The 27,080-nt window shown below is 39.9% G+C and overlaps 1 protein-coding gene across 1 annotated transcript in view; it reads left to right on the forward strand.

The window, feature by feature from the left end:
- Nucleotides 1–27,080, forward strand: part of ttn.2 (titin, tandem duplicate 2) — a 196,760-nt gene that overhangs the window by 56,254 nt on the left and 113,426 nt on the right. The window contains exons 68-102 of the mRNA XM_073473204.1: nt 61–339; nt 556–837; nt 1,011–1,289; nt 1,467–1,754; nt 2,289–2,576; nt 2,711–3,001; nt 4,187–4,474; nt 5,499–5,609; nt 6,177–6,462; nt 6,547–6,730; nt 6,811–6,894; nt 7,503–7,770; nt 8,159–8,419; nt 8,850–9,059; nt 9,174–9,251; nt 9,348–9,374; nt 10,409–10,465; nt 10,630–10,668; nt 10,956–11,009; nt 13,080–13,151; nt 13,457–13,525; nt 13,716–13,805; nt 13,969–14,037; nt 14,351–14,436; nt 14,497–14,614; nt 14,773–15,114; nt 15,499–15,597; nt 16,017–16,610; nt 17,683–17,760; nt 17,961–19,286; nt 19,617–19,712; nt 25,758–25,829; nt 26,094–26,201; nt 26,287–26,382; nt 26,927–26,971. Of these exons, the coding sequence (XP_073329305.1) occupies nt 61–339; nt 556–837; nt 1,011–1,289; nt 1,467–1,754; nt 2,289–2,576; nt 2,711–3,001; nt 4,187–4,474; nt 5,499–5,609; nt 6,177–6,462; nt 6,547–6,730; nt 6,811–6,894; nt 7,503–7,770; nt 8,159–8,419; nt 8,850–9,059; nt 9,174–9,251; nt 9,348–9,374; nt 10,409–10,465; nt 10,630–10,668; nt 10,956–11,009; nt 13,080–13,151; nt 13,457–13,525; nt 13,716–13,805; nt 13,969–14,037; nt 14,351–14,436; nt 14,497–14,614; nt 14,773–15,114; nt 15,499–15,597; nt 16,017–16,610; nt 17,683–17,760; nt 17,961–19,286; nt 19,617–19,712; nt 25,758–25,829; nt 26,094–26,201; nt 26,287–26,382; nt 26,927–26,971 (7,014 nt within the window). The remainder of the gene's footprint in view (nt 1–60; nt 340–555; nt 838–1,010; nt 1,290–1,466; nt 1,755–2,288; nt 2,577–2,710; nt 3,002–4,186; nt 4,475–5,498; nt 5,610–6,176; nt 6,463–6,546; nt 6,731–6,810; nt 6,895–7,502; nt 7,771–8,158; nt 8,420–8,849; nt 9,060–9,173; nt 9,252–9,347; nt 9,375–10,408; nt 10,466–10,629; nt 10,669–10,955; nt 11,010–13,079; nt 13,152–13,456; nt 13,526–13,715; nt 13,806–13,968; nt 14,038–14,350; nt 14,437–14,496; nt 14,615–14,772; nt 15,115–15,498; nt 15,598–16,016; nt 16,611–17,682; nt 17,761–17,960; nt 19,287–19,616; nt 19,713–25,757; nt 25,830–26,093; nt 26,202–26,286; nt 26,383–26,926; nt 26,972–27,080) is intronic.

Genomic DNA, 27,080 nt, shown 5'->3' on the forward strand with positions numbered 1-27,080 from the left:
GCCTCGCAAGCATACTTATATTCCACCATGTTTGATCTGTTACTCTCTGTTTGTATCCAGAACCTCCATCTTTTGTGGTGCCACCACAGCCATTGGAGGCCATGCCAGGCTCTAACGTGACATTCTCAGCCATGGTGAAAGGCAGCGCCCCCCTCAAACTGAAGTGGTTCAGAGGAGCAAAGGAGATCCTGTCTGGACGGGGCTATGATTTCTCTCTGAAGGATAACCAAGTTATTTTCGAGCTTTTAAACGTGGACAGGTCTCACTCTGGAGAGTACACCTGTCAAATTATTAATGATGCAGGAAAGGAGAGCTGCCCAGTTAATCTCACTGTCAAAGGTCAGTCTGACTAGAACTTATATTTGTATTATATTTAAGTACAAGAAGTTAGATCCACACAACTTGATAAAAGGGTGATAAATGTTACTGATAGAAGAACTATTTAGATACTTGATCTTAGAAAAGTTAGCAATTGACTAAAGTTGCATTGGTATTATCATCAAAATGTCCTCATTCTAATATAAACCAAACATTTTGTCTGATTGTGTCACACAGAGCCTGCAGCCTTCTCTAAGAAGCTGAAGGACGTGTCAGTTGAGAAGGGCAAACCATTAACGCTGGAGTGTACGTACACTGGAACTCCCAAGATCACTGTGAACTGGTACAAAGACGGCCAGCAGATCTTTGCCTCTTACAAATATAACATCACCACGACTGAAAGCTCATGCCTCCTGGAGTGTCTCAGCACTGATGACAAGGAGGCCGCAGGGAAATACTCCTGCGAAGTGTCCAACGATGCTGGAAAGGACACATGCGAAGCAGCTGTGTCCATCCTCGGTTAGTTCAACTTTACATGGCTTTTCACAGGAGCGGTTGTGCTGGTTTAGTACATTTTCAAGAATTCATGTGACTTCTCCAGGTTGTCTGTGCAGTACCTATAATGACCAACAGGTGTCAGGCTTCAAACATATGTTTTCAGGTGTTTTAACAGTTTGTGTTTGTCACTGTAGAGCCGCCGTACTTCGTCGAGTCTCTGGAGCCCATGGAGGTGACAGCAGGAGACGCTGTGTGTCTGAAGTGTCAGGTGGCGGGAACACCTGAGATCAAGGTATCCTGGTTCAAGGCCGACGGCAAAGTACGGTCCAGCCCCACCTGTAAGTTAGAGTACACCAAGGGCGTCGCCTGTCTGAAGCTCACCAAAGCCACCAAGACCGACATCTGCGAGTACACCTGCAAGGCAGAGAACCGCATAGGCTCCGCCTCCTCCACCTGCAGACTCAACGTGCTCGGTGAACACCTGATTTTCCTTCTCTCCAAACTACTGCATTTACAAACATTATTAAATAAAAGCTAACTTTACTCAAGCACACATAACGCAACGTGTTTGTGTAAATGTACTCAGTTACATTCCAAAACTGATTACTGTAAATAACTCTCCTTTCCTGTCTTGTCTTTACCATCTCCAGAGGCCAAAACGCCGCCATCCTTCCCAAAGAAAATCACCAGCCTGCAGCAGACCGAGGGTCAGGCTGTCAGGTTCGAGTGCCGCGTTGCCGGCTCTTCACCCATCGAGGTGTCATGGCTGAGAGACGGCGAGCCTCTGAGGCAGGGAGACGAGTTCTCCATGCTGTACGACGACAACACGGCAGTGCTGCAGATCAGCCGCGGCGAGATGAGGCACTCTGGAGAGTACACCTGCGTGGCCACCAACAGCGTTGGCTCAGCCTCCTGCAGAGCCAAGCTCACTCTACAAGGTCTGAACAGTTAGGAGAGATCAATTGATTTAATGATTAGGCTTTAAATAAACACCATGATGTGTGGGATAACAGCAGACTTTATGTTTCTGGTTATAAACAGTTAAATTGAGACACTGAGGCAGAATTTCTCAACCTTGTCTGGTTGTTAAATTTAATTTACTGACTTTGCTGAGGCAGGAGGCGGAACATAAACTTGTAGGATCTGTACATTACGTCCAGTTAAACGGATGAGATCAATACTTTGAGAGGATAATACCACATTGTGGCAGCTTTAAATGTCAGTTGTAGAAATTAGCTTCATATGAACTTAACTCATGTTGGTTCTGAGGTTGAGAAACTCTCTACTTGGTTTTAATTAAAGTTCAGTGAGATTGTGTGCTGTGGTTCAATCCAGAAGAGATGTTACATAAAAACATTGTTTTTGTTTTTAATGAGACGTTAATGATCAGACAGTGTGAGGCTGTTTGAATATCTCCATCTAAAGATTGCTTGTTGTCTTATCTTCTTCCCACTCTTTCACGGATTCTGCAGAACCGAGATTCCCTCCAGTCTTTGACATGAAGTTGTCACCACAGGAGGTGACAGTGGGCGACAGCATTGAGCTTGAGTGTCACATGACTGGCTCTGCCCCAATAAAAGTCACATGGTCGAAAGACCATAAAGATATTCGCACTGGGGGGAATTATAAGATCAGCTGTGTGGAAAACACGCCCCACCTGACCATTCTGAAGGCAGATAAAGCCGACACGGGGAAATACTTCTGCCATGCCTCTAATGACATGGGGAAGGACTCTTGTTCCTCTGACATCACTGTCAAAGGTATTTTAACCCGGGCCACACTCATGTAATCTCGGCCCTCTCTTCTCTAACACTCAGGCCTGTTTGAGGGCGATTCCTTGTACGAAAAAGCAAAAACCCTCTCCTCACGTCACTTTGTTCTCTCTTGTTTTCAGAGCGTAAAAACCCGCCAGTGTTCACCAAAAAGCCCTCCGAGCACATGGAGGACATGGAAGGCAAACTGGTGAAGATCGAGGGCAGAGTCTCTGGCTCGCAGCCCATGTCTGTCAGCTGGTTCAAAGACAGCTCAGAGATCTACAGCTCTGACAAATATGACATCAGCTTTAAGAGTAATGTGGCCGTGCTGTGCATTAAGAGCAGTCAGATGGCTGACAGCGGCAGGTACTCCTGCCAGGCCTCTAACGAAGCTGGAAAAGCCTCTTGCGACGTCACTGTGGGCATCTTAGGTCGGTTTGTCTTACAGAGCTTTCATGTCTGACGCATTATGTTTATACTTCAGTCAAACAAATCTATTGCGATTTCCGAATCAGATTTTTTCAGTGTAAACTGAATATCTTTGAGTTTTAGACTGTCGGTCGAACAAATGTTTTTGACTACTTTATGTCATTTTATACACAAATATAAATGCAGCTCTAAACTGTTTTTCTTCCACCTTTTTTTCAATAAACATAGAGTAAACATAAGTTAAGGTAATGTATGTTAAGACATACATGAAAAGGATCTTATAATCACAAGATCTTAATCCTGTAAGTACCTCATGTGGGGTATACTGTCCTGACATACTTTATGAAAGTCAATCTTTAATATTAAAGGGCACTGTGTAGTTTTGGAGAAGAAATTCAAACTTAGAATTTTATTATTTACAATATGAATGAGGTAATAATACAAACTCAGAAATATGTATTTAGAAGTACTTTTTGGACTCAAGAGCTTTTACTCAATACATGTAACTAATTTTTACCCAAAATATCACTTACGCCCCTCTGGTTCTCACCCCTCCATATAATAAGATGTAAATCTTTTTTTGCATTTGCAATTACATGTTATCGATCTTATAAACGCAAGACGATAGTCACAGGATCTTTATCTTAACTTTTAGATATGGTGTAGTTATCAAGAAATCAGATTGTGTACATATGTAGAAGGTTTTTTGTAATAAGATACTGTCACTAGCTGCCACTCATGCAGCGCCATCTTGGGGAAAAAATAACATTGTTTTTATGTTATTTTATTTTATCTTGTTTTCGTCTTGTTTCATTGTTTTATCTTCTGACTCTTGAGCTGCTGTAACAAGTGAATTTCCCCGCTGAGGGATCAGTAAAGACACTAAGATATTGTAAGAAATAGATCCTGTAATCATATGACCATTTTCAAATGCGATCTTTTCTCTCTAAGATGCAAAGAAATAATTACAAGGACATGGTTTTTTTTTTCTTCTTGAGATTAGTTGATTTTTTACCCAAATGGTAAAAATACCTGCAGTATTTGCTGTGGATGATTATATTGGATAGTTTTATCTCCAAATCACTCGTTTAGATATTTGCTTGTGCTACTTTTAGTGCTATAATTTATCTTTAACATATTTTCAGCATAAAAAATCCATTTTAAAATCGCTGCTCTCTCTTCTGCAGAGTCTAAGAAGCCTCCGGTGTTTGATGTCCCTCTCAAACCGGTGACTGTCGACGAGGGCGAGAAGCTGAGTCTCAGGTGTCACGTCTGCGGCTCTCCTCCTCTGAAGATCCAGTGGATGAAGGATAGGAAGGACCTGACGTCTGCCGGCAGCACCAGGATCAGCTTCTCTGATGGGACGGCCTGTCTGGAGATCAGCTCGGCCTCCAGGCACGACGCTGGCGATTACCTCTGCAAGGCCACCAACGATGCCGGCAGCGAATTCTGCAAGGCCAAAGTCATCGTCAAAGGTAAAAACTGAATCTGTTCAGATCATGCTGCTGTTTTTAAGTGTTTCTAAGTCTGTGGTTCACTCCCACTGTAAAAAATGACGAAATGAATCACAGTTAAAAAGAAATTAATTCAGGTATTTTAAAATATGTGGTGTTGACTGATGCTGCTGATGAGACAAAAAATGTAAAATATCAAACAACAACTGCACAAATTAACTAACTTTATGTTCCTGAACGCACCACAAAGATAGTTGATAGTTGAGTCTCATTCCCAGGACGTCAAACAGCCACATGTTGGGTTGGTAAAGCGTCCCGAGCAGCAACAAAGAGAGAAAATAAGAAACTCTCTGCAGATACGAGACACTAACACACCTTTTCTCCCCATTCAGCCTCCCTCTCTGTCTGTTCACGTCTTTTACGTCTTTGTCTCGTCTCGCTGCGTCTGCCGTGCGTGATGTGCTCTGATAGGTTGAATCAGTCTTGTGATGTTGGGAAATAACAATAATCCATAATTCACCTCAAATGCATCAAACTAAAGTAACGAGGCTGTTTTGAAAATGTGAGGAGGAGAAAGTTCAGATGTTTGTGTTCAGATGTAGAGAGGGAAAGTCACAGAGATACTCAGGTACAGTACAGATACCTGAGACATCTACTGAAGTACAGTAACAAAGTGTTTGTACTTGTACATGTACATGTTTTGCCGCTGGTCTGGTCCCTCCTGCCTGTCAGATATCAAACAGCTCCATCTAGTGGACAATTCAGGAGTTGAACAATGGGCCCCATCTTTACACGCTGGTGTTAATAAAAACAGGATTGTTTTCCCCGTGGATGTTAGTATTTGATTTCATGTTATTGTAGTATTCTTGGATATTTCTATTCAAAACATAATGATCTGAGAAGTGTGGTGCAGCTTGACGTGTTTCAACATGTACAGACTTTTTCCAGTTGAACTGAGGTGTGACCGTCTTTCAACTGAAAACAATTTCTTTCATAGAAAAATACAAATGTAATATATTTTACTCACCATGTTGTTGTGTTGCAGAGAAACCAGGAGCAGCTCCGGCTCCAGCTGAAGCTCCAGCAGCTGCTCCGACCAAAAAACTGGAAAACCTGTTCTTCATCGAGGAGCCCAAGACTGCACACGTCACTGAGAGTGAGTCACACAACATAAACATGACACACGGCATGGACATGAAACAACAGAAGGGGTCCCATTATTTTTTTCTAAATCTTTTTTTTTATAAAAGGGTCTTCCTCTTCTTTAGTTGTTATTAATTGAATTATTTCGAGATTTCAATCTCCACAATAAATGTGGTTACGCTCTGGTCAGGGTTAGGAAAACAGCATGGTTTGTCTTAAAATACCTGTTTTGCTCACCACAAACACAGATGGAGATGGTCTGACTGCCTGTGAAAAATAGCTGCTTTTGGTCACCACTGGAAATGTCTCCAGGTGTCCTTAAAAACATCCAGTGGTGTGACTTGAAGTGCTTGTTAACTGTAATAAAGCCACCACCTTCCTGTCCACCTGCTGATGTGAAAGTCAGCTGATAAACATGTAATGAAACGTTTGGTACAAACATCAACCACAGACGTATCTGTGGTTTGCAGAAACATTAACTGTTAACATTATACAGAATCTAAAACGACAGCTTGGTTTCTTACTTGTGGAAAATCAGACTTTGAGGTTTTGCTCTAACTCCCCTGCTGTTAATCCACAGAGGGCACTGCCACCTTCATCGCCAAAGTGGGCGGCGACCCCATCCCCAGCGTGAAGTGGATGAAGGGGAAGTGGAGGCAGATCACACACGGCGGTCGCATTTCGATCGAGCAGAAGGGCCAGGAGTCCAAACTGGAGATCAGAGAGGTGACCAAGTCTGACTCGGGTCAGTACAGGTGCGTCGCCTCCAACAAGCATGGAGAGATCGAGTGCAGCAGCGACATGCACGTGGAGGAAAAGAAAGACTCTGCGATGCTCGAGGGAGACCTGCGAGCCAAGCTGAAGAAGTGAGTTTCTCTGTGAATGTGTCAGATGTTTCTGTCAAGTTATTATCTCAAGGCCATTTCTAATCTCTGAACTCTTGTTCTCAGGACACCATCGAAGCAGAAAAGTCCAAAGGAGGAGAAGGACATCGACATTGTTGAGTTGTTGAGGAACGTGGACCCTAAAGAGTACGAGAAATACGCCCGAATGTACGGAATCACCGACTACAGAGGCCTGCTGCAGGCCATCGAGCAGCTGAAGAAGGAGAAAGCTGAAGAAAGTGGAAGACCGGTAACTTTCTGCACCGTCAGCTCGCTTGATGTGTTTCTGTCTGTAGACGTCGTGTTGAATCATGTGGTTGCTGTTGACAGGAACTGGAACGTGGAGACAGAGAGTCTGATGAGGACATGGCCCGACTGGTGGCGGACCTGCAGAAGAGGATGGAGAGGACAGAGGTCAGGACACGTTTACTGTCTGAAAATTCATTCGATTATTCATCTTCATAATTTATATGAAAACTGATCTCTTAATCCACATGTGGTGCTCTATTTTTTATTTATTGTCTATTAAAATGTATTAATGGTTCCCATCGATATTTAACGAACCACCAGAGATAATCAGTCTGTTTCTGGAGACTCCAGAAGCTAAATGTTCTGCTTTGTTGCTGTATGTTTACATTGCTTTTAAAAATAACGTACCGTGTCCCTTTTTCTGAGGGTGAGAACAGTAAGCTGAGCCTTTACGGTTACAAAACTGACATTTTTAACTGTGGTTAATAGTGAAATTGGTTAATAGCTGCATCCCTATTTATGTGAAGGGTTAAAAAAATGTTACCAGAAGTTTCAAGTTCCCATGAAGTCAAAATCACTGTTTAATTTTTTTCACATGTCTCGCTCTATATGGTAAATGGACTGCTGCTTGTTTTCACAGGAAACACGTAACTATGCCAAAGCAAATAGCACTATATTAGCCGTCACATGGGAACTTTAACAAATAGAAAAACACTGCTGTTTCTGTCACTAACATGGACTTCAGAGAGTTAATTCCCTTGTCGTTCCTGCAGCCTGTCACCGTGGTGAAAGACATCTCCGATCAATCCGTCTTCACCAACAAGGTGGCAGTGTTCGAGTGCGAGATCAAGATCAACTACCCAGAGATCACCCTGTCCTGGTACAAGGGCACCCAGAAACTGGACACCAATGACAAGTACGACATCAGCATCACTGGCGACCGTCACCTCCTCAAGATCAAGAGGTGCCAGGCGTCCGACCAGGGCAACTACCGGGTGGTCTGTGGACCGCACATCTCCAGCGCCAAGCTCACCGTCACGGGTCAGTACTTAGACTGTACACCTGCAGCAAAACAACCCTTTCACTCGGTTTCACACATGAAAACAGAAAAAAAGTTTCTGAATTGAGGTCATATAATGCTGAAACATGGCAGACGAAAGTAAACATTGATAACATGCATATTTGTGAAATATATTTCATGGCTTACATGATCCGTTTCTTTTGCTCTTTCTTGTCATTCAAATACTGGAAACAGCTGTTATTGTGTTTAATTGTTCTGAGCTCCCACATGCTGACATGACGCAAAACATCAAAGTCAGAAAAACAACTTCCAAACTCGGGAAGCAGAACCATCCAAGGTGCACACGAATGCAGCTTCAACCTTTATAACAGATGCTTAATTTTCTTCTTCGTGTGTTCTGTCTTTCAGAGGCGGAGGTCGAGAAGCACCTGCAGGACACATCGGGTAAGGAAGGCCAGTCGTGCACTCTGTCTTGTCAGTTGTCCATCCCTAATGTAGAGGCTCATTGGTATAAAAACGGCAAGCAGTTAGAGATGAAGGGCAGGTACAAGTCCGAGGTGAAACACAAGGTTCAGAAGCTTCTGATCAGTGACCTGAAGCCTGAAGACCAGGGCAGATACGCCTGCCGGTACCAGCACCTGGAGTCTTCGGCCGACCTCTGGGTAGAAGGTTTGTACCTGGAAACAATCCTGCAACCTTCTAGACGTGGTGGATGTTCTGCCCGTTTACTAACCTCTTTCGACTCCCCCCATCAAACTCTGAGACTAATGTTGGAGATTTGGATTTCACCCTCTTTTTTCCTCTTTCTTCTGGGATTTGTCGTCCTCTGTCTTAACATTCTTCACGTTTCTCCTCTCCTGGATTATCCTGCAAAAGTGTCCACCGTCATCTCATTCATTGTCTTCTTACGTCCGTCTCGACTCAAATCCATCCTCCCCCCAACATCCAGTCATCATAACCGCCCCATAAACTCTCCTCTGATCATCATTTCTAACCTTGTGGATGTTGTGTCGATTAAAACTACCATTCAAGTATTGTCATACATTCCCAGATGTAATGCCAAACTCCTTTTACCCATTCACGTCTTTATCTGTTTTAGCTGAACAAATTCATTTCACCAAACGCATCCACAACATCGAAGTCAACGAGCGGCAGTCGGCCACCTTTGAGTGCGAGGTGTCCTTCGACAATGCTATTGTTTCATGGTACAAAGACACCTGGGAACTGAAAGAGAGCACTAAGTACAACTTCACAAGCGAGGGCCGAAGACATTTCATGGTCATACGAAATGTGACCATCGAAGACGAAGGTGTGTAGAGCGCCATCGAGCCCCAAAGGCCCATCACAAAGACCTAAAGATTTTTTTTTTCTCATTGTTTTGATGACTTGAGTGTTAAACGTCTTCCTTAATAATCCCGTGTAGGCGTGTACTCAGTGATTGTGAGGTTGGAGCCCAGAGGAGAGGCTAAGAGCACAGCTGAGCTTTATTTGTCTGGCAAAGGTACAGTTCCTAGTCAGGCGCCACTTTTTTATGCTTCTGTTCAGCTTTTGTGTCTTTTAATGTTTAACTCGTTGTTCACTCTTCCCCTTCTTACAGAAATTGAATTAGCAATGGTGCCCTTCGGTAAGTATTTTATCTTTTAGATCGTTTACAACTTTAACTAATAACATTTTTGGAAATCTTCGTGTCCTCCCTCTTTACCAGACCCCAAATAGGAGATGGATATCAGTTACATCTCTGTAGACATGTTAGCCTAACTTACCACAGAGACTGGAAGCTGGGGAACCTGCAAGCCAGTGTACCTACAAACAGCTAGCATAATAAACTTTATCCTAACAGCTAACAGCCGCAGAGCCAAGTCCAGTGCGCTTTGTTTGTCCTTTGTGTTTAGTGTTATTGTTTTTTTGTTTGCTGTCTCTTAGTTTTTTTAATATGTGAAAATGTGTTGTTTTGTAAATAATAATATATCAAACATTATGTTAGCTGTTTATAAGTGGCTAAAATTAAAGGCGGTACAGTTAACATATACATAATTTTGCCAACTGTTTGCGGCTGCCTTGATGGTAGCAACAATCTGTTAGCTTTTCTAAAATTACCAACATTACGTTAGCTGTTTGTAGTTAACTGATTTTACCTTAGCTCCAAACTGTTATCCAATGTTATGGTGGCTGCTTGTAGCTAGCTGGTGTTGTGCATAAACATGTTTAGCCTAAGGTAGCATAAAGGTATAGAAAGCTGGGGGTGGGGGGGCTACTAGCAGATGTAGCTACAAACCGCTAAGTTAGGTCCCATAGAGACTAACTAGTCACTTAATGTTTGCCATGGACAGTCGATGTCATAGTAGCATAGTTACATAGCAACAGTTAGCATATACAGCATAATGCTAGCTGTTTGTAGCTGGCTGACTTTAAGGGAGCAGTTTTTACCTAATTTGTGCGACGTCATATCTTTTGAAGACTCTGGCAAATGCTGGAAAACAGGAGGATTTTCCAAAATGTTTTTGTGATTATATTAACTGTTCCCTTAATCACAGAACAGTTAATATAATCTTTAATCTAATACTACTTTACACACTGGCTCATTTTGTTCTTAAATAACTGTTATGATAGCTTCTTTTAAATAAAGTTTTGGTATGAACCATATTCCATATTCTGTAGATGTCCCAGACTCCTCAGTTCAGAGGCCTGAAGTGCCATCTTCAGTGGCAATTCAAGGTAAGACTGGAACCAGGACCAGGTTCAGTTCACTTTGAAATCCACGTATTTGAAAGTGGATTGCTGCCAGTTCTTGAATTTAAAGTACTGATCAAATTAACATTTTGACCTGAATTTAACTAATTTAAATAACGAAACCAAAATGTTTTTTGTCTTTTTTAAAGAATCTGCTGAATTCTATCAGTATGAAGAAGAACATAGAGGTATTTACTGTGTTTTTGTACTTTGTACAGCTTACATCCTCCATCCCAACGAGATTTACCCTAAAGTAAATTAACCCTAACTTCATAGTTTAACGTTAAACAGATTTTCTTTGTCATAGATCTACATTATACATGGGAATCAACATTAACATTGTGAAAACACAATTAATCCACTTTTTTAAATTTATATTTGTAAACCCTCAGCTCACTGACAAACTAATCCAAACTCTTCTGTCTTTATTGTTAATAACGGAAACAAAAAACGTTTTTGTTTTCTCAAGAATCAGCTGAATATTCTTATCACTATGAAGAGGAGGTGGAGGTGGAGGTGGAGCATAGAGGTACAACGTGTTGTATTTCTTTTTTCCCTACTTAAACTTCATCCTTTTCATCCCCATCAAACTCAGAGCAGATCTGGGAAAAACATGAGATAAATAAAATAGTCCTGAAATTAAAATCCTGTTAGTCCAAAATTTGTATTTTTTTTTTATTTTGTTACAAACAAAAAAGACTTAGAAAATGGAATAATAACGATTAAGAAAATTGTAATGAAGACGATTTGTTTTCTGAAAATTTGCTTGTAAATCTGAAATCTTGGTTTTTGTTGACAGGAATTTTTGTTCAGTATTTAAACAGGAACTTTAACAAATTTTAAAATGACATAGGTAATGGCTGTAAGAATAAAAAAGAAACCATTCTCTAACTAAACATGGACAAAGAAGAATGGCAATTTACCCAAATCTGCCTCTTGCATTCATCATAACATCATCATAGTGTCGTCTGACTGACCTCTTGTTAAGGTTGTTTTTATTGTCAAGAAGAAGACGTGTGCAGATTTAATAGGAAAGTCTTTGTTTGTTGATTTTATGTGTACTTTTTCTTTGTCTGTGTCTGACATTTGAGGACGTGTTTTTCTTTTTTCACTCTTAACTTTCATCCCATCTTCCAACTCTTCCATCACACATTCACCAACCAGTTGTGTCGCCATTTCCCAGTCAAAGTCTTTTGTCTTGTATCTGGAAAATAAAGCCAGCAGAGCTTTATTTAGAAATTCAAATTCAATTTCAGTATGATAGCTAAAAGCTGTTCATGTCAAAATTTGGGGTCTATAGACTAAATGTATATCTGTTTAGGGTCTAGTTTATCTTTGAAGATTTTGTTTCCTGATTTTGTTAAAGCACCAAAATATGATTGACTTTCAAAACCATGATATTAGGATAAGATTTTTGCCATTTTTTAACTCTAACTGAATTGGTATGGACACTTTATGAGACAACAGGTCACTGTGTACACACACAAAACAACTTCGACACAGCAGCCTTATTTATGAGAAGAGGCAGTGACTTTGTTAAGCTGGGAAATGAGGTCATGAGTTTTTGTCACAGAGCACAAACTGTTTGCCTCACATTTGTTGTCTTTTGTCACTCTTGTGTTCATCACACCTTCAGTCGAGTATCAGAGCTGGACAGAAGAGACGGTGACACAACAGGTGTCCACAGCCAAAGGTATCAGATCACAGTAACATACAGGATGGATGTCGGTTACCTGTCTGTTAATACATGTGTGTTTGAGCCGCTCTTTAACCATGGCTCACTCTTAATGTTTGTCTATTTTTGAGATTTGTGTTTGTGTTTTCTTTTTCTGCTCTCGTCTTTCACCATTTTTTATTTTTATTTGTTCGTCTTATAATCATTCTTTTCCTGTGTTTACATTGCCCATAATAACCTCTTTCCTTAACTGCAGTCTGAGGTCAGTTTGGTCATCGTATTGACTTGTGCTCAGCTCCTAAAACTTTAAATTTATTACAGCAAATGCATGGGTGTATTACATACGTGTATCATTATCTCCATTAGATTCACTCGTAATTGCTCTAATGCTTACCATGTACATTTTAAGTTTTGGATTTTTTAATTTTAATATAACTTTTCAATTAATAATTTTATGTTAGATGTTTTTATGGGTGCAATATCTAAGAAATGTTGTTAAAGCATTCAAAAATGTACTAAAATGATCAACAGAATGTGAAGAAATAACAGGTTTTACAGTACTGTGTGTGTTGTAAACAACACCACCGCTAGCTGCACTGCTTACTGAGCTAATTAGCTAAAAGCACTTATTTGTTCAGTGTGAATTTGACAGGCAGTCAATACTTACATAAAGCACCTTTAACATAACACATTTTATAGCATCCATTTTTCACAGGAATGCTAAAGAAAATTATTATTTTGCTAGACGTGATTGTATGATTGTTGAAACACATTAGATTTTGAGACTTCATTCATTTGTTACGAGCAGTAATGTATCTTTTAAAAGTGAGAAATGGTTACTGCAGTAACATGGAACATCGGAAAGTTAATGTTTTCTGACGGTGATGATGATTCTGGATGTGTCCTTGTGTGTTTTTCTTTTAGCTGCCAGAGTTCCCATTGAGGAGATAGTGGAGACCAAGAAAGTTGAAATGAGAGAGGAAATCCCATCTAAAGGTAACGCCGACCTGAACACCTTCTTGCTGCAGCTCAGCGCCCTCTCCTGCAAAACAATGCAAACTTATTAGTCTGTCCTCCTCCACTACTAAAATCTTTAATTGTTTTGTCCTGTTTTTACTTCGTCAGTCCTGTTTTTTTTTTGTTTTTGTTATTTTCCCCTCTTACTCAATCCATTATTAATATTTTTTAAATGATTGACTGTAGTTGTGTTTCTTGTCTTATCTTCTGCTGCGCTTCTTTGCTTCACCTGCAAATGCACAGCATTTTTCTTGTGATGCTAACACAATCAGTGTCTTTTTAAGCTCCTAAAGCTGAGAAAAAGCCTGAAGAGAAGCCAACACCATCTGTGAAGGAGCCATCACCACCAAAAGGTACCAACATACATCTGATGTTGGCATGTACCTGTTTAATATTAGATTCATGTATAATTTTCCATGTTTCTACTCTTTTAACAAAAATTCCTGTATATTTAATGCAATCCTGTCTGTGTGGTCTGTCACTCCGTAACCTCCCATGATGTTTTATGTTCTGAAATTTCACTCAATTTCACTGATTTTGAAGTACCAGAGGCCAAAAAGCCAGTGGAGGAAAAGGTTCCTGTAGTTTCAGTCCCAGAGAGGAAGGAAGTTCCTGCTCCCAAAGGTAGAGATGGCTGATTTCTAACATCTCTTTACTGAACATCTTTCATCTACGCTGATGACACTATCCTTATGTTGACTATTCTGTTTTGATGTGTTCAACCACTGTACTTGTCCACTTCTTGTTTTCTTTGATTTTATGAATTAAAATGTGTTTGAATGTATCTTAAAAGAAGCAGAGAAGGTTAAGAAGCCTGCTGCTGCTCCCTCACCACCTGAAGAGAAGCCAGGAGTGCCAAAGAAAGGTACTTTACTTCCTGTTGTTTGACATCTTAAAAAGTGTCCTCAGTGAAGCTTACTTGTGCTCACTGCTACATAGCCTCTCACCTCTTAATGTCCGTCTCTTCTTGATTCTATTCTGATGTTAATCTTAATGTTTGTACTGTTTAATTGGTGTTCTGTGGATTTTCCATGTAATACTGTAGCTAGTTTCACTCTTCACCAGTGTGTCCCCCTGTCGAGTGTCACCTCACTCTTTCGAACACCTCTTAATAACTCTTAGATGCTACAAATTACTTCATGCTAACCTTAGCTAATGTCTGTGTTACCTACCTGAAGATGAGCGCAAGCCTCAGTTACCAGCTGAGCCCAAAAAAGTGGCACCTGCAGCTAAGCCTGAGCCTGAACCCAAGCCCAAACCGAAAGCAGAACCTGAACCAAAGCCTAAACCCACACCGGCTCCCAAAGCAGAACCTGAAGCAAAGCCTAAACCCACACCGGCTCCCAAAGCAGAACCTGAAGCCAAACCTGCGGCGAAGGTTGAGCCAGAGCCACAAGCTAAACCGGCCGTGCTACAGAAGCAAGTGACACCACCATCCAAAGGTATTTCCTGCTTTGTATGGATGTGTGTATGTTTCTCTGTCTTGAGTATTAAAAAGTCTAAACTGTGTATAGCTTCAAGCGTGGAAGCGAATCTTTGACTTTCTGTATGTCCTAAATGTATCTGCTCATGTCTAAAGCACTTTAAATGTTACTTTAAGTTCCTGAAGAGGCTGCAAAACCAGAGCCAGCAAAGATCAAGCCTGAACCTGCTGTTAAAAAGCCTGAACCTGAAGCCCCAAAACCAAAACCAGAAGAAGAAAAACCAAAACCAGAAGTCCATAAACCAGAGCCTCTTGTAACGAAGCCAGAGCCTGCTGTCGTCAAGCCAGAAGCTCCAGTTCCGAAACCAGAACCTGTGGCGGTACCCAAACCTGAAGCGGCAGTGAAGAAAGCTGAAGCTGAAGTGAAAGTGCCGAAACCAGAACCTCCAAAGGCCAAACCAGAACCTCCAAAGGCCAAACCAGAACCAACCCCTGCACCAAAGGAACCGCCTAAGAAAGGTATACAACATCTCTGATCGAGATGGTGCTCTGGAGTTTTTCTTAATCTTCTTAACTCCACCATCCAACTTTAACTCATCTGGAGTGATTTTTCACGAGTGTTTAATGATCTTTGTTGTGTTTAGTTTGGATGCTAGCAAACCCAACCTTTCATACTGAAACCTAAACTCTCACAGTCATCTTACACTGTCTTCAGTTTCTGGTGTGTTTTTCCTTTGTCTAACGTCTAACTTACTGTGGCATCACGATGGGGCTGCACGTCATGTTTGTCAGTTATTTGTTGTCTTACACTCGATAGAGTGTTGGAGTTTGTCCATCTCAAACTACTCTTCAACTTTAATTCACTGAAAGGCTTCTAACGTATTTGAATGGTACTCTTTCAAGTTCCTGTGGAGGAGAAAATACCAGAGCCTCCAAAAGCAGCCAAGAAACCAGAACCTGCTGTTGTTCCTCCCAAAGAAGAGCCGACAAAGAAAGAGAAAGGTACTTTTATGTTTCTGACGGATCTTTCTTCAGTAACACGCCCAGTCTTTGTTAGCTTCTGTTTTGTTGTTTGTTGTCCTTTGAGTCTGTTTAAGTTTTAAACAAATGGGGTTAAGTTACTCAACTTACCATGATATGTTTAAATTATATTATTAATTATTAGTAGCAGTAGGTCTGATTTCTCAGCAACAAACTTGTTGCAGAAATTGGTTTCTCCAGAGGATGATTACCATTGATTTTTGTAGCTCTATGATCTTTCCTCTTGCACCAACCTCAAGACAATAAGAAGCACTTGAAAAACGGGTAATCTGAGTAAACCATTCCCCACTGTGTTTAATGTTCCTTATTGTGCGCCAGCACATTTTTCAAGTCTTTGTAGTCATGTCTTGTGAATGTTTTTGTGTTAAACCCTCTTAAAGCTTTGAAGCCCAAACCTAAACTCTTACCTGAAGAGGTGACTGAAAAAGTGCCCCAGAAGGTGTTTGATGAGGTAGTTGTGTTGGAGACCGAACCTGAGAGGCTGCCTGTTAAAATACCTGAAGCAGTACCTGAGAGACGGCCTCCAGGGAAAGCTGAGGTGAAAGAAAAGACCCCTGAGAAGGTGCCAGAGAAGGTCCCTGAGAAGGTGCCTGAGAAGGTGCCTGAGAAGGTGCCTGAGAAGGTACCGGCACCTGGGAGAAAAAGGGAGGACATTCCAAAGATGGTGCCAGAAAAAGTACCTGAGAGAGTTCCAGAAAAAATACCTGAGGAAAAAGTGCCCGAGAAGGCTCCTCCTGAGAGGAAGCCTGTAAAAGTTCCTCAGAAGGTGGCAGAAGAAGAGAGGATTCCTGAGAAGAAGCCACCTCCAGAACCTCCTGTAAAGATTGAGGAAGTAAAACCTGAGAGGGTGTCTAAGAAACCAACAGAGAGGATCTCTGTAGATAAAACAGTTCCTATAAAGACCACAGATAAAATACCTGAGAAGATGCCTGAAGCTAAACCTAAACCAGAGGTAGAAGAAACTCTTCCTAAAGGTACAGCAGAGGCAGACCTCAAGTCTGTATATCTTTCTTTGTGTCTTCTTCATGTATGTGAATAATTTGCGACAGTCCAGTTGGTCATCTGCTATATGGTGCATTCATCTTAATGTACACTCATAAAAATGAAATACTGGTCACAATTAAAGGGAAATTTATCAGATTTAACTTTGTGAACACACAACAAGGAGACCAAATTCACCAATGTTTAAAATGATTCTGTCCCACAAAGATGAACTGAAAACTATCAGAATCAGAATAATTTGAAATGTAATTTGACTGTAATCCCAAAATATTCAGTTGGGATATTCAGTCAACATTAAAAATAATCAGTTCAGACAATACAACAGTATGACACTTGATGATTAACTATTTATTAAGAACAGCCTAAAATAATATACGTTATGCAATTGATACAACAAATGATGATTTCTGGGTTGAATTTTATTTTTTTATTGATCATTATTTTACAGTAATTTTAATACTACAAATTTAAACAGAAGGGCTCAAGAAAAAGCTTGTGTGTTCTTTTAACACACACAAAAAACACTTTAACTAAACTTTAACTAAGCAAGTGTTAAGTGTCTGAACAACCACAAGCTGTGTTTAGGGTGGCAACTTCAACAATAACAGAGTTAAACTTCAAAATATTACTGCAAAGACTTTGTACTCAATTAAAAATCCAAAATTAGCCCCTTCAAGTGGAAGTATCAAAAAAGATAATGTGGCAGACAGCAGTTCTCACACAGAGGAAAACAAATCGGCCAACAACCAAACAAAAGGCCAATTACACTGAAAAATGAACAGAACTATTTCATTTTTTTGAGTCTACAGCAGATGTTATGTTGACAGCGAGAAATCATAACACTGAATACAAACTGAACTGTCGCTACTCTTTTAAATGGTTTCGTAACCTCTTTGATGTCTTAATGTTTGCTGCATTTTTTGTTATTTAATGTTTGCTGGTTATTTCTGTATGTTTATTTGTTAATTGTCTACATTCTCTTCTTTTAAATTATCTTCTACTCACACACAATCTTGAATTAAAAACTGATTAATTCTTTAAAAGAAATAGAAACTAAGAAGATTGAGAAGATTCTGCCCACTGAGGTGAAACAAGAGAAAAAAGTCTCTCCTCCAGAAAAAGGTACCGACCATCTGAAAACATGATGGAGTACTTTCACCACATCTTTCACTCTTGATGCTAATACACAACAGGTGGCTTTAGCCCTTTATTAAATCTCTGTGTTGTCTCTTTCTAACACTGATGCTTGTCTTTGTGTTTTGTCATCACCTCTTGGCGCCGCCTCATGACGCCTCTTCTTCAACACTTCTTAAAACTCCCAGTAACTACGAGTCTTGTCAAGGTCGAGCGAAGAAAAGGTGCTCAGAAGATACAGGAAGTTTATTACGTGACGGAGAAAGTGTCGCCCACGGACGAGGTGTGGGAACACGAAGAGGTGGTGGAAGAACATGCCGAAGTGTTGTACGAGGAAGAAGTGGCTCCTCTGGGCAAGACAGTAGTATTGTTATCAGAGGTGGATGTCTTCAGTACAACAGAAAAGCCAAGCCAAACTGATAAAAAGTCTGAACTGAGAGGTGAGATATCTGTTACTGACACCTCAAAGAGGAAAGAAACCAGGTTAATTAAACACAAAGTCGTCCCAAAAACACAAGAAACTACCGTTATAGTCCAGGAATCTGACAAAGAAAGGGTGGTCACAACTGTGGAGGAAAAACCTAGAAAAGAAAAAACTGAAGAGGAGTTTTTTGTCAGGACGATCGAATCGCCAACAGAAGAAGTTACAGATGAGAGAAGGGATAGTATATCAGTCACACAAGACATTTCTAAACAAGAAACTAGTGTCAAAACAGTCAGAAAGGGAAGAGAGATGACCATTAAAACAGAGAGCAAAACGAGACAAGTGAGAGAACAGGAGGTCAGAAAAACTGAGGAAACAGTCAAAGAAATAGATGCAGATAAAACCAAACCTTCTCCAATGATTATCACAGCAGAAGCAAGAAAACAAACTGAAAAGCTGGAATTTGAAAGACAATTTTTGACGGAGGTAACCCACGAGGAATCAATCGATCATGATGATGAGATCATATCAGCTCCTCCAGAAGAAAAATACAGTAGAACTGAGGAAATTACAGAAATTATGATCGAGCAGAGAGTCACAGGTAAAGACAAACAAACAAAAGTTCAAGTGAAAATGGTAGATGAGGAAACAAGAAAAGAGGAAACTCAAATGACACCACCAGTCATTATCGATTCAAAAAAAGGTGAAACTAGTGCACCAGGAAAGGTGTCAGTAAAGAAACACGAGGTAACTGAAAAGAAACAAGACAAGAAGCCAAAACCTGATGATATAGCTGAGACAAAGAAAGAGAAAGTTGCTGAAAAACCGAAACCTAAAGTAGAGGTGACCCCCAAAGTAAAACCAGAAGAGTCAGTAACAGATATTGAGCTTAAGGAGACTGAGTTTGAGTCAGTTGTTGAAAAAACTGAACCAGTACAGAAGAAAAAAGAGGACACCAGATACGTTCCTCCTCGGAGAGATGATACTGAGAAGAAAAAAGAAGACATTTTAATCGAGGTTCAGACAAAAACTTCAGTCCCTTCAAGACCAGAGGAGAAGAAAAGGATTTCCCCACAAACACCTTCCAGAGGTACAAAAAGAAAATCTAACATCACGATCATCTCCATCCTTAACTTTTCATACGACTCCATGCACTTTGTTCTTTTTTATACAAAATCTTGGGCAACCACCAGGGGTCATCATTTCAGCTTCAGTCCACTATCAACATCACCTCATATGTCTCTTCATACCACATTTTCATGCTCATTGTGTTCCCTGTGGTCGTCATATTACACTACTCTTCTGTTTGTTTTTGACGTTTCAAATGGGCTCTTTTTTTATCCCTTTGTGGTTATTTAAGTCTTTCTTTCTTCCTCTTTTTTCTTCTCTTAATATTAACATCTTGCGTTAAACAAAAAAGAAACAGAAGCCAAGGGGGAGATGATTCCCACGACTGTTCCTGCAGCTTTGCCTCCTGAAACACAAGTCGAGATTAAAGGGAAAAGACCAGAGAGAGGTACAGCGACACCACATTTCCTTAATTGTCAGCTCCTACTCCTTTTTTTATTATCTGTGTTTGTCTAGTTTAACTCCAATTGTTTGTGTCTATGTTTTGTCATTTTTTCCCCCTAATCTCTTGGCACCGCTACATGGTGCTTTCTCTTCTCACTTAATAACTTCCAACCACAAGTGACCACCACCGGCCGTTTAAAGGCTGGAGCTCAGAAGATCGAGAAAGATTTCAGTTTAGAGGAGGTTGGGGAAAGAGAAGAAGTTGAAGAGAAACCTAAAATATATCGGAGGGATGAAGAAGAATTTGTGGGCGAAAGCATTAAATCTTTGCTGCAAGAAGACATTTCTAGTAAGAGGGAAGAACCTGATGAAATGCCTAGATTAAGTGGCAATATATCTGTTACTGATGGTTTAAAAACAGAGGGTCTCAAAACAACAGTCACCCCAAAAACTAAAGAAAAGTTCATCAAGACAGGAGGTGAAGCTAAGAGGGAAAAAGGTGTGGTAGTTGAGGGTGGACCCACCAAACAAAAATCTCAAGAAAAAGAATTTTCTGTCCAAAAATCTGATTCTCCAACAGCAAACGTAGAGATAAAAGACGTTAAAAAAGACACTAAAGAACATCAGGAAGCTTATCAAAGCATTGAAAGAAAAACTGAAAAGCCAGACCTTTCAGTCAAAACTGTTTCTGATCAAGTTGAACCCAAACTATCAGTTAGAAAACTGGAGTTATCCAGTGTGACAGACAGTGAGCCTTTAGAAAAAGCCAGTATCCAGAAGAAATTAAGGCAAACTGACCAAGAAGAAAAACCTTTAAAGACTGAAAATATTGAAACAACCTCAAGGACACAAGAAACTGATTCTTCAGAGTATGTTAAACCAATAGGAAAGGTAACTTGCAAACCAAGAAGAGTTGAATCTAAGGGAGACAAAGACGTGAAACAAGGAAAACAGGGAAAACTGCCAAAATCAACCAGCGAGCTTCTGCCTGAATCCATTTTGTCCCAAGTAGTTACACTTAAAGACAAACTGGTCAAAGTCAGTCCTATGGAAGGAACAACTGAGGTGAAACCTTCCAGAAAAACATCAGTTTCTCCTGTAGTGGAAATCAAACATCCAGAATCATTATCAGACAGGGAAAGTATAACTGATAATAACCTTCAAAAACCTGAAAACTTATTAAAGGGCAGGACTCTAAAAGACGTCGCTCAGAAAATGAGACAGCAGACAGTCGTTGAAGATGAGGAAGAAGTCAAGGCAGCTATTTATAAAGATGAACAAGTTCTACAAGAAAAGACAAAACCAAGACAAGAGCAAACTGAAAAACAAACAACGCTAAAGCATTATAACCCAGAAGAATATACCACTAAAGCAGAAGACACTGGTAGTAAAGTGAAAGTCGTTGAAGTAGAAGGCATTTGTTTAAAAGAAAAAGAACAGAGGTTAAAAGAAACCAAATTCCAGCCGGAGATGGTCACAACTGAAGACAAGCAACACAAAACAAGACAGGAACAAACTGAAAGAAAAGCATCAACTCTTCATGATGCTGAGAAAACGTACGTAAAGTCACTGACAGAGCAAGATACCCCCAAGGAAAAAGTACCTAAAAAGGGAAAAGTACCAGCGTTAGCCAAAACTGAAGAGAAACGAACGTCTAAGAATGAAAAAGGAAAAGAAGCATTTTTGTTAGAAACACCTCAGATAGAAGAAGTTCCACTGAAAGTTGAAGCTGGAGACAAACTCCGTAAAGTTGCTAAAACTGAACAAGAGCAGCCTGAAAGAAAGACTTCAGTTGTAGATTTGACAGAAACAACATCTGACGAAACACTGTCAGAAAAGGAGGAAACAGCAAAAGAAAGACACCAGATATTACGTAAATCAGCCAAACGTGCAGATAAAACTGTCACCGATAAACAGAAGATGCACAAAACAACTGAAATTGATACGACACAGAGCGAGTCTGTATCGCCACAAGAACCACAACAAAAACTTACCAAACCTCAAGAGATTATAGTGGAACAAGATCAGCGAACGGTTAGCACAGTTAAAGATAAAACTTTTAAAGTTACTCCACTGAAAGAAACAAAAACAACACAGGGTCAGACCGAAAGAAAGGTTTCAGTTACACCTTTAATCAATGACACTTCTGAAGAATTGAAAGTAGCACCTTCAGAACAAGCAGAAATTAAACAAATTGAATTTGCATCAGCAGATGAGGTAATTCATGTGTCAGAGGGTCAGAAGGAATCAATATCCATGCAGGAGAAAAGACAAAAGTTAACCAAAACTAAAGAGGCTGCAGACAAAGAAATCCCACAGAAGTTTGTCAAGGATAAAACTGAAAAAGTGACTCCAGTCAAAGTTGGCAGACCTGAAAAACAAGCAAAAGCTAAAGAATTTGTCACAGAGCGTGCAACATTTGATGAGGAAGTTGATATGACAGAGAGTGAATTAGTATCTTCTCAAGAACCAGAACAAAAACTTCACAAGATTGTAGTTGATCAAGACCAGCTGAAGGTCAGCACAGTTAAAGATAAAACTTTTAAAGTTACTCCTCTTAAAGATACGAAATCGAAACAGAAGCAAATTGAAAGAAAAGTTTCAGTTGCACCAACGATGGAGGTAACTTCGAAAGAACTTGAGGTTACTCCAGAAAAACTTGAATTTGCAGTAGAAGATAAGGGATATCATGTGTCAGATGATGTTCCTCCAAAAGAATCAATATCCCTGAAGGAGACGCGACAAAAAACAGATCAAACTAAAGACGCTGCAGAAGAACAGATTTCATCAAAACTCATCATAGTTGAGGATGAATTTGTGAAAGTGACTCACACTGAAGATGGGACACCAAAAACAACACCAATAACTCTTAAAGACAGAGAAAAAGAAAAGGGGGACATCCATAAATTTGAAACCACTCCTCTAGAGAAGGAAGTATTGCTTCCCAAGAGAGAAGAGAAGTCAGCAAAGACAAAAGGAGATACTCAGAAAGACAAAACAGCCAAATATGCTCATCCTAAAGAGAAAAAAACAAAACAGGGAGAAACTGAAACGAAGACAGAAGTTAAACCTAAGATGGAAGTAAAGGAGAACAAGCCAGATGATTTTTCTCAAGACAAAGACAAATCCCAGAAATTCATCAAAACATACAAGACTGCAGTCGAGGCGACTAAAGATGAAACTGGCAAAGTCCCTCCAACTGTAAAGACAAAACCAGTAAGTCAGGAACAAATTGAAAGAAAGGATTCAGTTACAGCTCTGCGAGACAAACCATCTAAAAAACAGACACCTGAAGAGATCCAGTCCAAGAGAGTTATAGTTAAAGATGAATATGGTAGTGTTGCTCCAATTGAAGTAAGAGAAACAAAACAGGAACAAAGTGAGAGGAAGTTTTCAGTGGCACCTGTGATGGAGGTTGCATCTGAAACATATCTGATAGTGAAAGAAGGAGACCTTAAATCAGACTCTCTCCAAAGGTATATCACACCTGACGAGCTAGTAAAAGATATCGCATCAAGAAAAGAGAGTGTTTGTATGGCAGATGAAATTTCTCTAAAGTCAGTGGAGTCTTTAAAGGACACGAAAGACATTAAAATTGAACAAGCTATGGCAAAAGTAGACAGAGTTCAAGATAAAACTGAGAAGGTTACTCTTATCAGTAAGACATTACCTAAAAGACAGGAAGAAATTAAAGGAAAGGCCTCAGTTGCATCCACAACAGAAGTAACAGATCAACACTCTTTGGCAGAAACTCCAGAAAAACTTACAATAATGGACAAAACCACTACAGTTTGTTCAGCTGAAGAGATAAAACCAAGACAAAAGCAAACTGAAACAAAACCAGTTTTTCCTCCTTTAACAGATGATCCAGAGATTCAGTCAAAGAAATCAAAATCCCTGAAAGAGAAAGGACAGAAGTTGGGCAAAGGTGGAAAAACTTCCCTTCAAGAAGTGCAGTCCAAGACAGTTTTAATTAAAGATGAATTTGGTAGCTTGACTCCATTTGATGTTACAGAAACAAAACAGGAACAAGTCGAAAGAACAGTTTCGGTTGCACCTGTGATGGAGGTTGCATCTGAAAAGCATTTGATAGTAAAAGAAGGAGATGTTAAATCAGACACCCTCCAAAGATTTATTACACCTGACAAGCTTGTAAAAGAAATCACATCAAGGAGAGAGGACATTTATGAAGCCGGTGAAGTTTCTCTAATAAGTCAATCACAAAGTCCAGAATCCGCAAAGGAAAGTGTGGACATTTTGACAGAAAAACAAGAGACAACAGATATAATTACTCAAGTAAAAAAAGCCATAAGTCAATTTAAAACTGACAAAATTGCTTCAGTTCAACAACAAACTCAACAAAAGGCAGAAAGGACAGGTGTTTCTCAGCAAAAGACTCAAAAAACATTAGTCAAAGAAGATGCTAAAACAGAGGTAGTTATACCTCCAAAGAAACCAGACAGACAGAAAACAGATGAAGGCATTCAGCCTAAAACAGACACAGTAAAGGACGTTTTTCTTAGTGTTACTCCGATTATTGAAACAAAGGAGGAAGAAATACAAAGGAAGGCTTCAAGGACACTGGTAATGGATGTTGCATATGAAAAATCATTGATTGCAAAAGACAAAGATGGTATATTAGATACTCCGCAACAGTACATTTCCCCTAATGATCTAGTAAAAGACATTCAGTCAAGAAAAAAGGGGACTTACAAGTCAGAGGATATTACATTGAAGATAGACGAATCAACAATCGATAACAGACAGAGGTTAGATCAAACTGAAAAAAGTAAAGTGCAGCAGAGCAAGTCGAAGGTTGAAATACTTGGTGACAGAACTACCACAGTTACTCCAGTTGAACATACAAGAGCAGAGTCCAAAGCTAAAGAATTAATGCGCCAAGATACTTCGGAAAAATACACCAGAGTTGGAGAAGTTGTTGGAGAAGCTGAAAAAGAGTTTCCAAAACATACTTTCCATGAAAGTGATAAATCTGTTGCTACAGTAGAAGAAATTCAGTCAAAGATAGTCCCGGTTAAAGATAGAAAAGCTACAGTCAGACCTATTGAAGAAACAAAAATTAAACTGGAACCTGTTGAAAGCAAAGCTGCAGTAACATCTCCAACTGAGGTGACATCTAAAGAAACACTTAGCAGAGTTGATGAAAAAGTAAAGATCTCAGAAAAATACAAATCAAAAGCTGATATTGATTGGCATGAGCCTGCTGCTGAAGAACCCTCAGTAACAGATAAAACCAAACCGAAGATGATTAAGAAGAAGTCTACTACCACTCCAGAACATGGGGAAGTTGCCACCAGGAAATCAAAATCAGAAGTCGAGCAGTCTTTTCTGAAAGCAGATGTCCAATCCGTCCCTCATCAGGAAGTTGAAACCATAAGCAAAAAGGAAGGAGAAGCTCGAGGGCTTCAGTCTGTCGTAGAAACGAGGGTTTTGTCTTGCGAACCAGAAGGGAAGGAACTTGTCTCCCCTCCAGAATCTTCCAGAGGTATAGAGGGAAAAGTGTTATATGTCACAGAGCACGTGTTTTTGATCTGAGCACCAAACATTGTCGTGCACCTCCTCGTTATCATCCTGTTCAGGATTCATGAGATTCATTCTCTTTGTCGTCATCATTTCAAGAGGATATCCATGTCACATCACCCATTTTGTTTGGGCACAAACTTCTTTATGAAGAACCGTCATGCTGTCGACTGAGACAGTCTCTTATGGTTTCTTATCACCTGATGTCTAAACCACCATGGAGTCATGTTGTTTGTTGGTTTTCTCTCATCCTTTCTTCTAATTTTATGTCTGTTTGTCTGTTACGTTTCACTGAGTGTTTTGCACAGACACAGGTGAGGTGAGATTTTTTTGTTGAAATTTCTTGGAAATTTCTTCCTCTTTCGTCTTTACACTCAGGTCTTCCAAATTGTTATGTTTTCGTTGTGGATTTTCTTTGTCCTCATTGTGTTATTTGTCGTTGCATGGTTTAGTGCTCACCCCATCAGTCTTAATGAGGTTTTGACTGTCATGTGATTTCGTTCCCAAGTTCCTGTGAAGGAGAAAGAGGCGCCACCACAAGTCAAAGAAGCACTGGTAAAGCCAGCTGCTCCTCAAGAAGGTATCCAACTTCTCTTTTAAATGTGTTTTGGTGTTTTTGTCTGTATTTCTATGTCTAAAGGCATTCGTAAAAGAATGTCACTCTTGAGCAAACATAAATCTTTCAAACTTTATCCTGATGAAACCAGACAAGAAACAAGGTGGTCATAGAATAACAAGATGAACTATGGCTCTTTTTAGTGTCAAACTCTCAGATCTTTAATGTTAGCATGTCGTGTATGTGGAGAGCTTTATGTTGAATATCCTGTATACTTTGTACTCGAAGAGAGCAAACCGCAGCCTGCTGTAAAAATTCAAGAAGCTGCCAAAAAGCCTGAAGTGACTGACAAAAAGTTGGAGAAGAAAATTACTCCACAAGAAGAAACAAAGCCAGGTATCCAGATGATAATGTGTGTGTTTTTAGAAAGGCAGTGTGTTTTGGTGGTACAATTCAACTCCCTCTTTTTTTATGCTTGAAGTGACCAAGCCACAGCTTGTCAAGAAGGCTGAAGAACCAACAAAGAAGGTTGCAGAAGAAGAAAAAACAATCGTAGAAAAGATATCTCCTGAGACAGGTAGAGGTATTTGAAGGACTGCAATGGAAAAATCCTCTTTGTTGGACATCTACTTCACATCTTATTTCATCACTGCAAATGTTGACCACCAACTTAACAACCTGTTTGTGTGTTTGATTGGATTGTGAGTCTTATCTGGGGCGGCAGAGTCCCTTGTTGTGATGTTGCATTGTTGGTCTTCTCATGTTTTGTGAGATGTATTTTTTGGTCATTAATTAATTGACCTTTAATCCAACACAAGCATGCCACATTTGTTCTTGGACACACCTTAACTTTCTTCAATTTCAGTTTTCTTGTGATACTATCTTACATGTATTTTTACTAATCCATGTGATACTGGACTACTTTTCTCAGTCACAACTCTTGTTCATGGTTCAAATCATGTCATCCACATTCTGTATTAGAAATTAATACATTCTGAATGTGTTTGATGACAAATTGTCACATTTTCGTAGGTCCCCACCTTTTTAAATCAGTTAAATTGCTGTTCATGACTAATTAAATTGGCTTATTAACAACTTTCTGAACTATACCTCCTTATTAGATGAAACCAAGGGACCTGTCCAAGCACCAGGAGGAGTCAAGAAAGGTAGGAGCACTGATTACCGTTCATTTTACCTCAGTACACAGAATGCACAGCAACTCGCAGCATTTAATTAGCATCTATAAAGGTATGCTTCCTGATTTTGAAACAGTGC

This window comes from Pagrus major, chromosome 9, assembly GCF_040436345.1.
Source record: "Pagrus major chromosome 9, Pma_NU_1.0".
NCBI classification, from domain to species: Eukaryota; Metazoa; Chordata; class Actinopteri; order Spariformes; family Sparidae; genus Pagrus; species Pagrus major.